The sequence below is a fragment of the Phalaenopsis equestris genome, unplaced genomic scaffold (assembly GCF_001263595.1).
Source record: "Phalaenopsis equestris unplaced genomic scaffold, ASM126359v1 Scaffold001013, whole genome shotgun sequence".
NCBI lineage: Eukaryota > Viridiplantae > Streptophyta > Magnoliopsida > Asparagales > Orchidaceae > Phalaenopsis > Phalaenopsis equestris.
In genome coordinates this window covers 210,575-226,495 of record NW_018165452.1, presented here as the reverse complement: position 1 = coordinate 226,495, position 15,921 = coordinate 210,575, and the positions used below count along the sequence as shown (strand labels likewise).

Below are 15,921 nucleotides of genomic sequence, written 5' to 3'. Positions count from 1 at the left end.
TAATTTATATGAATTTTTTTTAATATAATAATTTAAATGATATAATAATAATGTAATAATAACTTTTTATAAACATGCCATATAATAATCTAATTTAGATCATTTCACTTTTAAATTTGAATATGATTATAAATCAATGATTTATTTTTTTTATTTTTAGTTTATTTATTAATGTAACTATCCAATCAAAATTAAAAAAATAATAATAATCAATATTAAAATTGCATAGTTCATTAAAAAAAATTGATATTGTTCACTAGTTTAAATGTTTGTTCCAGCCGATTTTATTTAAGAGATAATTTTTAAAACCATAATTAACGCCCTAAACATTCATACAATAAAAATATATTAAAATAACTTAAAATTTATTTTTATAAAAGTAGAAATATATTTTCCTAACATTAATATAATTAATTAATTTAAAATTAATAGTATTTAATATTTATCTAAATATATTTTCTGAATATTTTTATTATTATTAGAAAATAAATTCTATAGTTTAATATATTGGCTATAATATTTGCAATAATTATTAACTATTTATTAAATTAAACATATAATTATTATTAAATATTTAAGTTTAAAGATGAACAAAAATTTTATTTTAGTTTAAAGAGGAAAAAAATTTACTTGTTTATCATATTAGGCCTTCTGGTAATTGATTTTGTTCATTAATCAATAAAATGTCATGAAAAAAATAAAATAATCTCAGTAATTATGATTGCAAATATACACCAAATTAAGATCATTCATTCCATTTAATGCCAAAACTTACAAGTTATAATGCATGAAATCCCAAATTATTAAAGCCTAAGCTGCTTCAAAGTCGAGCAGAACAACAAGCCTTAAATCTACAACAATAACTATCACCCAAATTCTAATAAGCTTTACATGCATGCCTCTCAATTTCTTAAGCATTTACATATCCAACACCCAAACTTCAATTTTTACATATATACCACCTTACCCATGCATTAACATGCATCTTTCACCTTTTAAAAAGTTAAAACAGTAGCATTTTTTTATATGATACCAAAGATTTAGGCGGTAGCTGTCATATATATAAATACATAGGCATTGAGTGGTAAATATGTAAACACCTAAATTCTATTGATATAGACAGTCATTAATATGTCTTCCTGAACCTCCAGTAGCTCAAAAAAGCAGATATCACCAATCTTCAAGCTGTTGTCATGAACAAAATCCTTCCAGCCTGAAGTAAACCCTACTGAACGAGCCTGAACAAGGCAATGAACAGGCCAAACGCCCTCCTTGTCCGGAACTTTGAGAATAGCTCTGTTGCTGCTTCGAGGAAGGAACTCAATTGCAAAGGCAATGGGGATGGTCTGCACGGTAAATATGATAAGCAAGTTGCATTTACATTTGTACCCCACAATTCTTACATATATTTACATATCTAAAACCTAAACTTTTATATTTACATCCATGGCATTCAAATATTTAATAGAAAGTTAATCATACCACTATTAGTAAGATTTTAAAAGTGAAACATATCTTTTTACATATAGGTTTATAACACCCAAGTGTTAAAAATATAAATATCGAATGTTAGGTATTAGATATGTAAATAAATAGAAATGATTACATACAGAGCACCCGATACATTGATATTTATAAATTAACCACTAAGGTGATTTGTTTGAACTACCGAACTGATGTATTTACGCGTGGGACAGGTGTCCACACCGGATTGCTTGAGGGAATGGAAATGGTTTAGCCGTTATGTACAATCCTAACCGATTGCTTATTCGTGGTCTCAGTGGGACGACAAGAGAGAGAGAGGGGGGAACGTAAAGCCACTTGATCGAAAGCTTAATGAGAAAAAATGTCAAGATTGAGCGTTTCTTATCACAACCTTTCTTTGTCGCAAAAGCCTTTATTGGTTCTCCATGAAAAGATGTTGGTCTGGTAGAAACAATTTGGGGGTTTTAATTCATCCTTTCCGAAGAATTACATGGTCTTCCCGAGCAGGCTTGGTGGGTATCATCGATGAAGCTACCGCAAAAGTTATGAAGGAGAGCAAATTGAAGAAATGACCTGAAATCTTTGTGTGCTGATTACTAATCGAATGATTTGGGATTCCGAAATGAAAGAGATTCTTTTATCTACTAATAGTGGACAATATGAGGTATTACCAAACCTTGCCTCCATTGCCATGTCTGTAGATATAGATCTTTTGAGATATAGCTAAACGACTAATGGTTAACGGTGGCTCTTTGGGCGGTTTTGCTAGAAGAATGAGATCACCATTTTAGGAAATGGTGCAGAAAGAAAATTATTGGCATTGATCTACAAGAAGCTCAACAAACACTTGAAATCGCTGAAGCTAACTTGAGCAGAGTTGAGAGTGAGAGACAAACAATTGAGGCAAATCTAGCTCTCAGGCAAGCTAGGACACAAGAAGAAGATGTCAAAATAATTTCGTCTTAGTAGTCAATACATTCAATCAAAATCAAAAGAATTATACTACACACTACATCTTGATTCAACAAATTGAAAACAATGAAGTCTAATTTGATTAATCTGAGGATAGAATGAAAAAAAGAGGATGGAAAAATTCTTATATAATACAGAATCAGGTATATATGAAATTCAACCTACAACTGAATTTGAACCAATGACTCTTGCCGTATGAAAGCGACACTCATATTCATCTACAATAACCTCAACTCTCAACATAACCTCCACCCTTTATCAGCACTTAGTTGGCACTCTTTTAATTAATATCAAGTTCGGCTAAGGCTTCTGCGCTTGAAGAACAAGAAGGTTTCATTCAAGAATTTGAAACAACATTGCCTACCTTCTCATAAAAAAGGTGTTTGATTTGTAAATAGCAAGTTTCGGGCCGTCTATATTAGTAATTGCCCCAAATATATAAGAATTGTGTGGCATTTATGTCAATTTTCCAAAAATAAAAATAAAAGAAAAGGTAGGTTAAACTATTATTACTATTGATATTAATAATACAATAATGAAGGAATCGGACACATACCACATAATTCTTGCCTAAATTTTAATATTGACAGATATAATGCTCAAAATTTTGACATCACATCAAATATGCCACTAATATTAACCTATTAAAAATGAAATATAACTTCACATATATATTGCTATGAACTTATAATATTTCATGTGACTTAATCGCATATTTCATAAGAAAATTAACACCAAAACCTTGAATAAGCTTTGAACTTACCATATAAAATCTTTTGACAATGCTGCAAGGCACCATGATTGATACAAAAGAAGGCTTATCTGTCTGAATTGATTCAGCAAAACTCTGCAGTTTATTCTTATCTGCATCGTCAATTCCTGCCTTCCTTGAAACAATGAAGATGTTAGGACTACAACGTTTATCCAAAGAGACTTCATTGGAGGGATTCTCTATGGCTTTTATGATACATCTTTCTTCTTCTGAATAATCACAAAATAATGTTAATAAAAGTGCAAATTCTCAATTTTACTTTTAAATTTATTCGAAAACATCAAAATGAATAATAAAATAAGATATTAAAAAATGATTTTCATTTGTTGCACATTCATTAAAAAGATGCAACAAATTTACAAAGAACCATAACTTGAGATAGAAAGAGAGTGATAATGAGTCCAAATTTTAAAGAAATTAAACATTAGACGCAATTAGCAACAAAAAACCTGAAGCATGCTAACGATGGCAATCATTCATATAATGATATTGGAAAGGGAAAAATCCATACTTAACGTAAAAATTGTATTTTTAGTAGAAAATAATGTCATTTTTTATGTTAAAAACAATGCCAGGTTTTTATGTCATTTTTATAAGGAACATTGCATTTTTATAGTAAAATAATATGCTCTATTGTGTAGAACATTGATTGGAAACAAAATAAAGAATCCCAAGATGCTAGATTAGAATGCTCGCCCGTCCTGAGAAAAAAAAAAAAAAACCAGATTTTAGAGGAAAGTTACCTTTTGCAGCTTTCATTTTCCTGGAACCAACTAAAAGTTTCTTGCGCCTATAAATTCTCCTCGAAGTCTTCCTCTCTCTGACATGAATCTCTTCCGAACTTCCGTTGGCTCTTGAATTTTTGTGATGAACAGTAATAGGCTGTGCTTGGTTAGTATGTCTATAAGAGTTTCCATTGGAACTATGTCTGCCCCTTTTGAAAGAAGGTCTATCACATAAACTATCTATAGGATCCCCTTTCCTTGCACAATGAGAAGCAGCTTTCTCACAGCCACTTCGCTCAAAAATCAAGACAAGAAAAGAAGAGCAGCCATCATATTTAAACACCAATGTGTCATTTTCTTCAATTCCCTGAGCTTCTACAAAATACTTCCAACCACAATCGAGAACAACTCCATCGTTCGTCTTCTTTAGTTCAACGTGCCATATATCGCCACTTGGGACCTTCAACTCAACAGTTTCAAGTAGCTCGCCATTAAAGTGCTCAATAAACTTCTTCGGAATGATCTGTAAAAGGGTAAAACCATGATTGAGCATAAAGAAAGTGTTCATTTATATGTTATGATTAATTCATATTTTATATTTCAAGTTTTTACCACACAACCATCTTATCATTTTCATTTACTTCCTCCTCACTTGATTCTTCTTAGGAAAAGTTACATAGGTAGCATACATTTCTTATATATTTACATATCTCACACCTAAACTTTCATATTTATATACATAGCACTTTGGTTCTTTAAATCTATCAGTGAAATTTGTACTTCACTTTAAAAAAGTCGTAATAGTGCTATTTTTTCAGTTATTGAATATTTGAGTGTTGTGTACAAATATAAAAGTATAGGTTTGAGATAAGTAAATACATAAAAATTGAATGGTATGTATGTAAATGCCCCTCTTTTATTTCCCATTAAATTTTGAGTGTCTCCTTTGTTGAAAACAATTGAGTCCATAAATCATACAATCTACTTACAATTAAGAAAAAACACTTGTAGTGCCCAAGATAACCTTTTATACAATTATTTTCCTAAGTGCTATTGAATCTTAAAAACCTTATTAAACTTCTTTTGTTGCTCAGAATTTCAATTAATTCAAATGCTTCCACAACTAAAAGAACTATTTTATTTACAAATAACATGCATAAATGTAACTCATTTTGAATATCATTCACAAAATGCCCAAAACTATTGAGATACAAATATATGTCATGTTGATTCCTAACTTTTTCTTTATATATCTGAATTTTTTTAATCACTTCACAACTACATCATATATTTTTCATATTACATATGCATTCCCTTGATAGTTGTCTAAAATTTAATAAACATCTTCTCCTTACTTAACATCAAATCAATTATTATAATATTCGAACATAAACCTTTAGAATGAATAAACAACACAAATACACCTCTATTTTTATTCATAAATGTAATTAATTTCTTTAGTATAAAAAATTATCCCCAAAATAGATTTCAATAAAACAAAACCAATTGATATTAAGAAGAATTTTTAGCTGAAGGGTTATTACTTTCTCCCATAACTTTATGGCATGACTCAATATTTATTCTTAAGAAGTTGACACCCTCTCAGTGTTTAGGATATTATCTGCACTTTTGTAAATCAAATAACTCCAACATTAGCAATAATTCTCAAAATCTCGATAGATATCTCAACCGCCTAAAACTTAATTTTTGTGCATCTTCTTTTATGTTAAACTAATTTCCCTCTTTGAAATCAATCGGTAATATAGTTATGGATTACATATTAGCCCCTCAAAAAGGAATTCTTCTCAAATAATGTCATTTGATAAATTTCCAATGTTGTATTTTCATCTACTTTTGATGTTTTAGAATTTTTAGCTAATGTCATATCAAATTTTCTCTGATTCAATCTAACCTGATCAAAATCTCCCAATGTTTTCATTTGTTCAATCGCCGTGGCTATATATATAAGAACATCAAAATATGAATCTTCAGTGTATGACAGTAATGTAAAATATTAAGCTGTAATGTATGTAAATCTTCTAAAATATTATCATTCAGCAAGATTAAAGATACCATGCATTTTGAGAAATCTCCAGTCATAGACTTAGAGAAATGCATCCTCCTTGGATTAACATGTCCCCAATAGAAATGTTCCTCAAATTTTCTGCACTGCTCCTTCCACTTTTCACAGTACCTGCAGTCCTCCACCATTCTGAAACCCTGAAAATTTAGCAGAATTTAGAGTTGAATCTTTAAACTACTTTTTTTACTAAAATGTGCAATCTTTTGACAGAAAAAAAGCTTTGGAAACGAATACTAGAGAAATGGAATGGGTCAACTGACGACAAATCGAATGTAGTATGGGAAAATAAATAAAAATGTGAATCTTTGCTAAGAAATCTGGAACATTGAAGCTTCAAAAGAGCTCGTAGAACTCATAGAACACTGACATAACTAGTTCCTAAGAGAACAGAGGCAAAAGTGGAAAAAATAAATAAAATCTCTTCTTTACAATACCAAGTGCATCGCAGGATCTGGTTCTTTACAAAATGTTACCGCAAAAAATGAACGAGAAGAGGAAAAGTTTGGATTTTGGACATCTTGGACCCTGTATTTCGAGGAGGAAGAACTCGACTGGAATAACCGAAGAAGGAAAGAACTTTAACCTAATCTAAAGAACACAGCACGGCGATCAGTTCATTGTAAATAAAGCTGCCATTTTTTTCATTGTAAGTGGCTTCTTTGCTTCAGATGTCTTTGAAAAACGATCATTTCTTGCAAATAATAGACGAAAGTTGAGAAGAAATTAAACAGAGAAAAAAAAAACACTAAAAGTCGTTCATTTGAAGTTGTCCTCTCAAATGAGAAAAAGGTGAGATTCCATATAAAATGATTTACCTGCTCCGGCCTTCTGTGCGTGTTGTCTCTCTCAGCCTCTCCCTCTCTCCCTGTTTCTTACGAGAAAATAAAAATAAAAATAAAATGAGAGAAATAGTGTTGCTGCTTTGGCTGCAAAGGGAAAAGATGGCGCAAAATCCACCTTTCCTCCTGGTTCATGCCTAAAACACAATATTCTTATTATGTAAAATATAAGTTGAGATGCAAAGACTTTTGAGCAACATTATGAGCCCCGCACTTTCCAACTTCTCCATTATGTGGCAATATCATAACTACTACTAGTGTGGTCTATATGCATTATAGTGACCATTTATATGGGGATATTCCAATTACTATTTTTTATTCCTTATTATTGATATTATATTTTTGATTATTTAGACTTGAAGGCATTCATTGTCGAGAATATTGTGTACGTCCAGTATATGTGCAGACCGTGTTATTCGGGTAGTTGGGATGGTATTGTATTTCAATACCATCACAATATCATCAATAATACGATACCACCACAATATCATCAATACCATGTCAATATCATCGATCCACACCTAATTCACATCTATCTCATCCAGACGTATTTTTTTTTTCTAGGTAAGGGTGTCAAATCGTGTTCATGAGTAAGGTTTGGGTGTGACTTGAGATTGACCCGACACAAATACGACATGCCTTCAACCCACCAACCCGTACATGACTCGTATAACCCATTTAACATAAAAACTAAACCAAATGACACAAACCAACAAATGCAAATCAAATGGTTAGTTACCTCTTAGAGCATTCTCTAATCAACAAAATAGGCCTTCTATAAATATCTAAATGTTTCAGTCTCCATTATTAGATTTCATACCCAAGCTCCGATTTTGGCTATTTTATTGAAATATGATGCAAAATATATTTAAATAAAACGGACATAATCGGAGCTTGGATACAAAATCAAATACTAGAGACTAAAACATTTTGATATTTGTAAAAAAGGCCTATTTTTTTCAGAGAGATCACTCTATAAGGTAACGAACGATTGGAACTGTTCTAGTTGGTTTCTGTCATTTGGTTTAATGCAAAGTGTTTTATACTATATTTATTGTTGATATTGAAATGATTTTTCTAACATTCTTTTTATGTGTAGTATAAAAAAAAATTGTTGCATTAAAAATAATCAAGAATTTTTTTCTAAGCCCACATGTTATTACATTCTTCTATGATATTATAGTGCAATTCAATATTTTTTATCATTCAACTTAGCTATTTTTTTTTCATCAAAATATCAATGTTCAGTGCATCATAGTAATGTAATATAACAAACACCATCCAATTTCTCTATATTATTATCATTCAGTGCTATTAAATATACCAAATATTTTGAGAAATCTCTAGTTAGAGAAAGAGAAATGCATCCTCCTTGGATTAACATGCCCCAATAGAAATCTTCCTCTAGCTTTTTGTACTGCTCCTTCCACAATTCACAGTATTTACATTCCTCACACATTCAGAAAACCAAAAAATAGAACATAGTTCAGAGTTTGGAATGCAGGGGATTCCAAATTTTGTTTGTTTGATTTGTTGAAGAAAAATTTCGGTGAAAAACTACGATAAATTTCAAATACAATCAATACTTCATTTCGAGTGTATCTGAAATTTGTCGGAATTGAGTGATTAACGAATTGCAAATGGTGACACCATCGTGTTCACGCACTACAATGCTGCCACCGACCATATACTCGTAGTCACCCACCGTCATCCCAACCATGCTGTAAATTGTCTTCAAACCCATTATTTATAGCGGCCATAAAGAATATTTACTGATTTTAAAAAAAATATTTTTTGACTTAAATGGGGTTTAAGAATATCTTTTCAGATCATGACATAATTTATCTTCAAACCCATTCCTTATAATGACTATAAATAGAGCCTTAGAGGAATTTAATACCATTTAATAAGTTTTTATATGCAATTTTTCTTACTCCATAAAAATTTTTACAATTTAAAAAAAAAATTAATGGAAATAAAATAAAATTTATTATTAGGTGTGATTCCCTTTCACCATTAATGACTACCATTGCCTTTATTTCCTAAAAATGCTAAATGACCTCTATAGGGAGAAATCAAAGAACAATAACATCTTATCAACTCAATTCATGCTAACATGACATGATTGTTGAAAAATGGGGAAAGTTGATTGAAATAAATAGAGCTAAATAGAATAAAAAAGACAATAAAGATCAAAATATATAATTCAATAGTTTTATACTGATGTTTGACAAAAATGGCAGCAGTATCATGCTAATGATTCCATTAGTGGCCCATGAGAGTGGCTGATTTTGAATTGTGTAACCTATTGATTTATTTTTTTTTCCTTAGTTTTCATGAGAATTTTAATTAATTTTATGAAATAAATTTAATAGGATAAAATGTCAAGATTATTTGTTGAAGTACATATTTGATTAAGATTGGATTGAATTAAAAAATGCTCGGGATGATTGCATACAGACTGTCATAAACATTGATATTTATAAATTAACCACTCAAATCACTTTTTTTAGCTACCAAACCGATGTATTTATGCGTGTCACAATCGAACTATTTCTATTGTTCATCATAAAATAAAGGGAGTTTACACAGAATTACTACATATTTTTAAATCTAAGACCCACATTCTTATATTTACTGACATAACATAAAAAGATTTAATATCAAATCAAAATTGTCACTAATTTTAGATTTATTAAGTTGGAAAACAAATTTCCATGCATCAATTTTGACGTGATTAGGGATCTAATAATATATATATATAGAAGTTTCAAACTAACAAAGTTCATTGAGTAGGATCTCAGGTAAAGTCAATTATGATTTTATGTTACCTTAATCTAAGCTCGATTAACTTTGTTCTCAATTTAATTTAAGCAGAAAATTGATTTAATCTTGATTAATTTCCAACATCCTAAGACAAGTTCTCAGCCAAACATACAAAGGACTGGTTGGGTGAAAATTCAAACATATATATATATCTTAATCTTGATTGAACTGAATGCGTATGAAAATTCACACAAATAAATGAATCTATGAACATATTAACTCATTCAAATCAAAGTGCATATATAAATATGTGCACATTCATTCATTTAGATTTAAATACATACATAATTTTGTGTATGCGCATTCTTGTGTGCAAAAGAATACTTTCAATCCAATCTAGAGCTCACTTATTCTTGATTCAGTTCGGACTAATTTAACTTCAATTTCAATCCAAACAAGCTCAATAAGAGGAACTAAACATCACCATAACTCATACAACTCTTTAAAAATTTAAAGTTGGGCAGTATTTTGGTGGAAACTTACTTGGCCACCCATGTCACACCCTGGGTCTGGAAGGCGATATAACCGAGCAATGTAGGATGTGAATAAAAGAATTAAGTATATTTTTTATTCTTAAAAGGATAGATTTAATGCAAGTAATAGTAGAAATAAACAACAAAATATCATTTTATTTCATAAATAAGAGCTCAACTAATATAACTGATGGAAATAAAAAAAAATTCAACTGAAACAAACTAAAATGACAATTCGAAAACAACTACCCAAAATCAAAAAGAAAAAAATAAGAACTAACACAAAACTAAAAACACTAAAAATAAACCCTAGAATTGGAAGATTTGCACTTCTAAAGGAAGTCTTATAAGTGTTTGAATAGAATTTGTTATACAAAAATATCAATGAGTGAGTTTGACAAATCAAACATAATAAATAACTACTACTTATTAAATAATAAAAGACAAAAAAATTAGGGCAGCAATATGAATAATAAATAGGGACAATTATTGTGTTTCTTTGGTTGACATATTACGAAACTACGTGGTAATTTCCTCCTCTGTCCCACTCCTCCTCTCTCAAGTCTCTACCCTAAATCCTCACCGAAATCGCAACGCTGGCCCTAGGTATCTCCTCTCCAGCTCTCTTTTCTCCTCTCTCGTGCCTTTGTCCAAGGAAATTCCTCTTCTTTGTGTAGCTCCTCTGACTCCTCTCTCAAGTCTTTTCTCTGGGCACTTGCTCCTCCTTGCGGTAGGAAAATGAATTCACTACCTTCTTTGTTGAGTCCCCTTGTTCTTTGTTGTCCTCTGGTATTTGTTACCCTCTCTCCTTTTCTTTTATGCACATTATTTTTTGTGTTTTGTGGCATTAAGCCACATGGACTGCTCTTTCTCGAGTTGTGGCTATGCTCTATGAAAAATTATGAATATGTGCTTTGAAATGGGGGTAATTCTTTGAATATTTCTTTATGTGAATTTTGGTCTTTTGTGATCTTTGTTGTTTTGGCCTTTTGATCTTTGTGATTTTTACTCTTAGTTCTTTGGAATTTTGGCCCTTTACTCATTGTTGTTTTGGTAATGCTTTATTAAAATTTGGCTATTTGTGAATATGTTTATGGTTTGTGCCTTTTCCTTATTGAAGAATTGAAGCATTCAATCTTCTGGTGATGATGTTTTTTGTTTGTGGTTTTTCTTTATGAAGGAATTAAAGCATTCTTTATTCTTGTGATAATGTTCGTTATTTGTGGCTTTCTTCTATGGAGGAATTGAAGTGGTTTGTGGCCTATGTGGGTTGCAATGTGTGGGGTGGTGGTGTGGTGTTTTGGTTTGTTGGTGTGGTGGTTGTGGTGTTCTGTAAATGGGTGTGGTGGTTGTTGTAGTGCTTATAGTTTGGTGGTAGTGGCTTGTTGGTGTGGTGGTGGCGTGTTGGGTTGGTTGTGGTAGTGTTGTTATATCAACACTACCAACTGCTCATTTTAACAAGGTGGGCTGACAGAATATAATAACAAAGTTTAAGGAAAGTGCGTGCAGGGAATATGATAAGATGCAATTGAAAAGTAAGTGGGATTATTTAAAAAAGAGCTAGAAAATATGGAAAGAGTTGAAGCAATGATCCATGGGCTTGAGTTGGGAACTGATAAAGTGAATCATCGATGCTTCTGAGAAATGTTGGATTGAGAGATTAGAGGTGAGAATTTATGAAACATCATGTCCTTCACCATTTATATTTCTTGCAGTTACATCAATATATCAATCATTCATTATTTTGTAGGTTGTGTCAAATATGAAAACATTTAGATTTAGCGTCATTGACCTTGAGCTTGAAGAAAAGGTGGATCGTATATTTGGTGGAGTCGTGGCCACAAGAAATCATGCATGTGTCCCAAGCGAGAGATGGTTTGCTGACAGAGATGAGAATGTTGATGTCGAGCAAACTTTCAACTCCAATGAAGAACCCAACCGTAACCTTAATGAAGTTGAATCTACTAGTCGATCCAAACGTCATGCGTTAGAGAAAAAGGAAAAAGAAGGTACAATTTTCATTAGAGGCCAAATTTCACAGTTGATTACTTTATGCACCAATGTCTCTAGCACATCACAAGTAACTTCTATTCAGCAAGTTATGCGGAAGAAACTCTAGAAATTTTTGCGCACATGTCATTTTATTTGTTCTCTATGATTTTGCTCAAAGAACCGACCAAAAGAGAGTTTTTTATGTCGATGGTCACTGACAATAGAGTCAATTACTTGTGTTATTTTTTTGACAACTGGGATGCATGAATTTAATTTTTTTTGTCGGACACTTTTTTTTCTCGGGATATGTTATATGCTATTTTCATTATACTTAATTTTATTTGTTAGATACATTTTTGTTTCAAAATGCTCTAGCTAATTTGGAGTTATTCATATTGGGTAGCTGTATAAAGAATGAATGACATGAATAGAGAAACATGTAGAAGAAGAATTCCAGTTATGTTATGCATAATGAGATATTTGACTTTATGGGTTCTTCTGGATAGCTTATAAATTGTTATTGCTTCTTGACACGTGTGAAATACCAATGAAAGCAACTGAGTTCTTCTCCTTTTCAGTCCTTTTGAGTTTCTCCTATATGACATTTCTTGGTGATATGCATATGTGACACATATGAGCTTGATATTACATGTTTTAAAGGCAACCAAGAACCCATTTTTGTAAGTTCTACCGTATTCTTGTTGTGACAGATGTGTTGGTTTATATTATGTTCTCTAAGACCCCATAGTTTCATAAAACTTGAATTGAGTATTTCTATTATTTTTATTACTAATGCTGCAAGTAAGGGTTTATGCATTATGGTTTTAAACCTTAAAGAAATATGAGCTCGATGAGTTCCGGTACCTCCAAAACATTATATTGCTGCTATGGATTATAATGTTCTTTGCTTTGCAATAGCCACATAGCTATGAGAGACAATTTTATAGGTGTCCAACGAAAAGAACAGAGAATTATGACTTCTTTAGTTGGGCAGATTGGTTGGAGGATTCCACCATTGATAGTGATCAGATGTGGAAAGTTTCGTTAGAAGGAGGATTATCTCATGATATTAACCAAAAATATTTTAAAAATAATATTATCATATTATTATTTATTTTTTTAATAATTTTTTTTTATTAATTTTGACTTTTGTGTTACTCACAGTTTTGTGAGGTGCTTGTTTTTATTTTGTAACATTAAAACTAGATATTTATTTTCAAGTATGAAATATACTAGCAAGATTAGTTCTGTAATAAACAACACTATACTGCAGGACAAACAAATCATCTGTTCATAAACAGTTGCAACACATCGACTGCAAAAATGCAAAAAATAAACAGACAGTCAATTTTTCCACAGCAGCTTCCTGGCACAGCTGTTGCGCAACAGCTTTTTAATAAGTTGCAGCTGTTCCAAACACAACCTAAAAGTTGGAATGAAGAAGAACAATGAAGAAAAAAAAAGGCGAGCTTTCTTTTTTTTCCTGACTTAAAATAGATAACATAAGAGAAAGCGGAACCCGAAGCAGAGATATTTGAAAGGAAACTTCACAAAGTTATTATTTTACCGTCCATATGAAAACTGAGTAATCAACAACTAGTCATATCTGAAAATCTGAGTAAAAAAAGCCGCAATTGTGGCAAATTTATATATCTAACCATAACTTAAATAAGAGAAAAGCCATTAAAAAAAAATTTGCTCCGTGGTTTTTTCAATGCAACTCTGCAGACAATATGAAGTGAAAATGATGGATCTAACCATCACTGCCTTCCAAACCGAAGAATCTGCCACAATTGAACCGGGAATTGTTTCCTTCCCTACTCCCTAATGATCTGAACTCACCTTCAATTTCACTTCTTATTGCGCTTTCTTGAATCCCATTACACTTTCCTCCAGGAGGATTTCAGATGTTAAGAACCATTTTCATGGAAGTTTTGATGCTCAAAGGTGCCAATTTTCACTCCATTGAAAAAAGAGAACTTTCGTCATTCTCTTCTTAGCAGTGCCATTATCTGGTTCTTCCCTAAATCTCGCTGATATGAGGTTTATCTTCTTGGTTTTTCATTCTTTGAAGGCATCTTAAGGGAAGCTTTCTTTATGACTCTTCTTACCAAAAAATCATGACTGGTACATTTTTTGTTAAATGCATAACTAATTAAGAAAAAAAAAATCATAGTGGAAGCCGGAGAGGAAGTTGACATTGAATTTGTCCTTTTCACAACAGACAAACCATAGAAAGGCAAGAAAGAAGTTGAATTTCTGCTTAGGTTTACATACGCCAACAGGCTCTGAAAGTCTTCTGTCGCTCCATGTTCTGTGTTCCTATTGAGTTATCACAAAATTCATGTTAGAAATACAAATTTTATCTCTTGCATGTTCTTTTTCTTTTTTCTTTTTTTTTTTTGGTTTTTGTTGTACGTTCTCTTTATCGTGATGATGGGATATATTGTTACCTTGTATGATAAAATTTTCAAAGATATGATGAGCCTTTTCCTTAAAATACAAGAAATTGATTAAATTATTGGTATTATGATATTTTGGCAAATCTTATATCAAAGAGAGAATCTTAAGAAAAATCAATTATTGATTTTAAGAAAATTTTTACAGACTTGAATAGAATTAAAAATATCTTTTGGGATCATATGATAAATCTCTTCTAACTCAGTCTTCAAGTACTTTAAAACGGTACTATATGTATTTGACAAAACTGCGGTAGGAAACTGCATTTTGAAAACTGGCCCTAGCTAAGTGTGGTGGTTGTCCTAAACCTGAGGTTTGACATTTTGAAAATAAAAAAATTGTAATAACCGCCATAACTTTTGAATATTTTTCTGCAGTTATTTTTTCAAATAGATGTACCAGCCCAAATCGACCCTTGGAAGAATTTAATATCCCTCCATTATTGGACTCTCGAAACAGCTAAAAAGAGAGTAAAATAGCGAGTAACGATGGTCCCTCTCAATCATATGCACATTAAAAAAGTTAATATAGCTACTGTTATAATTAACATTATAACCAAACCCATTTCATAAAGTTAATCAAAATTCTCAAGACAAAAAAAAAAAATCATTTTCTTAAAAATTTCAAAATTAAACAGTCAGATGGGCCACCATTGGAATCAGTAACATCATATTGCTGCTTGTTTTTCAAACAAATGAGCATAATCAGCTGACCTAATTCTTAAACTGTCCAGACTATCTCCCCAGTTGTTCCCCTTTGACATTGCAATGCCATTCAACCTATAATAATCCTAAACAAACAAATCCAAGGAATACTATTCTTTAATGACCATCAAATTCAACTATGGTGATATGTTGAATTGATTCGTGGAAAAAAAATGAATGAGACCTTATCAAACTTATAAGATTCTCCACCTAATCTAATGAGACATTGAAGATTATTATTATTATTTATGGATTGATGGAGACACATCAACAGCTTCTGCGGTTTCTATAAGACAGATGTGCCTTTCACCAATTTTCAAAAAATATGTTCCATTTTCTGCATATCAATTTATTTCATAGCAGTCATTGGAGCATCTAATAGTGTCTGAAGCTGATTTGTTGAGTACTTATATGATTGAGATTGTATAGAATTAAATACAAATAAATACTTTTCAATCCAATCTCGAGCACACTTAATTCCTGATTCAATCAAGACCAAGCTACATTCAAATTTAATCACCATAAGTCGTAACTTTCTAAAAATGAGAATAAATACTTTAAAACACTAAGGTAAGAAAAAACAAACATAA

At 31.3% G+C, this 15,921-nt stretch overlaps 1 protein-coding gene across 3 annotated transcripts; it reads right to left on the bottom strand.

Annotated features, from left to right (window-relative positions):
- Positions 1-739: 739 nt before the first annotated feature.
- LOC110032719 (B3 domain-containing protein Os03g0620400-like) lies at positions 740-6,994 on the bottom strand. Of its 3 annotated transcripts, none has more exons than XM_020736444.1 (5): positions 6,853-6,994; positions 6,028-6,174; positions 3,973-4,477; positions 3,221-3,438; positions 740-1,346 (listed from the first exon to the last, which is right to left on the bottom strand). In XM_020736444.1, exons 2-5 carry the CDS (start codon positions 6,163-6,165, stop codon positions 1,101-1,103), a joined length of 1,107 nt encoding a protein of 368 aa, XP_020592103.1. In that variant the 5' UTR covers positions 6,166-6,174; positions 6,853-6,994; the 3' UTR covers positions 740-1,100. The 3 variants fall into 3 exon arrangements, with proteins under 3 accessions (XP_020592103.1, XP_020592104.1, XP_020592102.1); XM_020736445.1 differs by lacking the exon at positions 6,853-6,994 and adding an exon at positions 6,621-6,812; XM_020736443.1 differs by lacking the exon at positions 6,853-6,994 and adding an exon at positions 6,472-6,610.
- Positions 6,995-15,921: the final 8,927 nt, after the last annotated feature.

What these genes read in the sequence shown, in the direction of transcription:
- LOC110032719 (XM_020736443.1), bottom strand. An exon ending in GAGATTTCTCAAAATGCATG is followed by an intron (nt 4,478 to 6,027) that starts GTATCTTTAATC and finishes ACCCTTTTACAG; the next exon opens with ATCATTCCGAAGAAGTTTAT. An exon ending in GAAAATGAAAGCTGCAAAAG is followed by an intron (nt 3,439 to 3,972) that starts GTAACTTTCCTC and finishes GTGATTATTCAG; the next exon opens with AAGAAGAAAGATGTATCATA.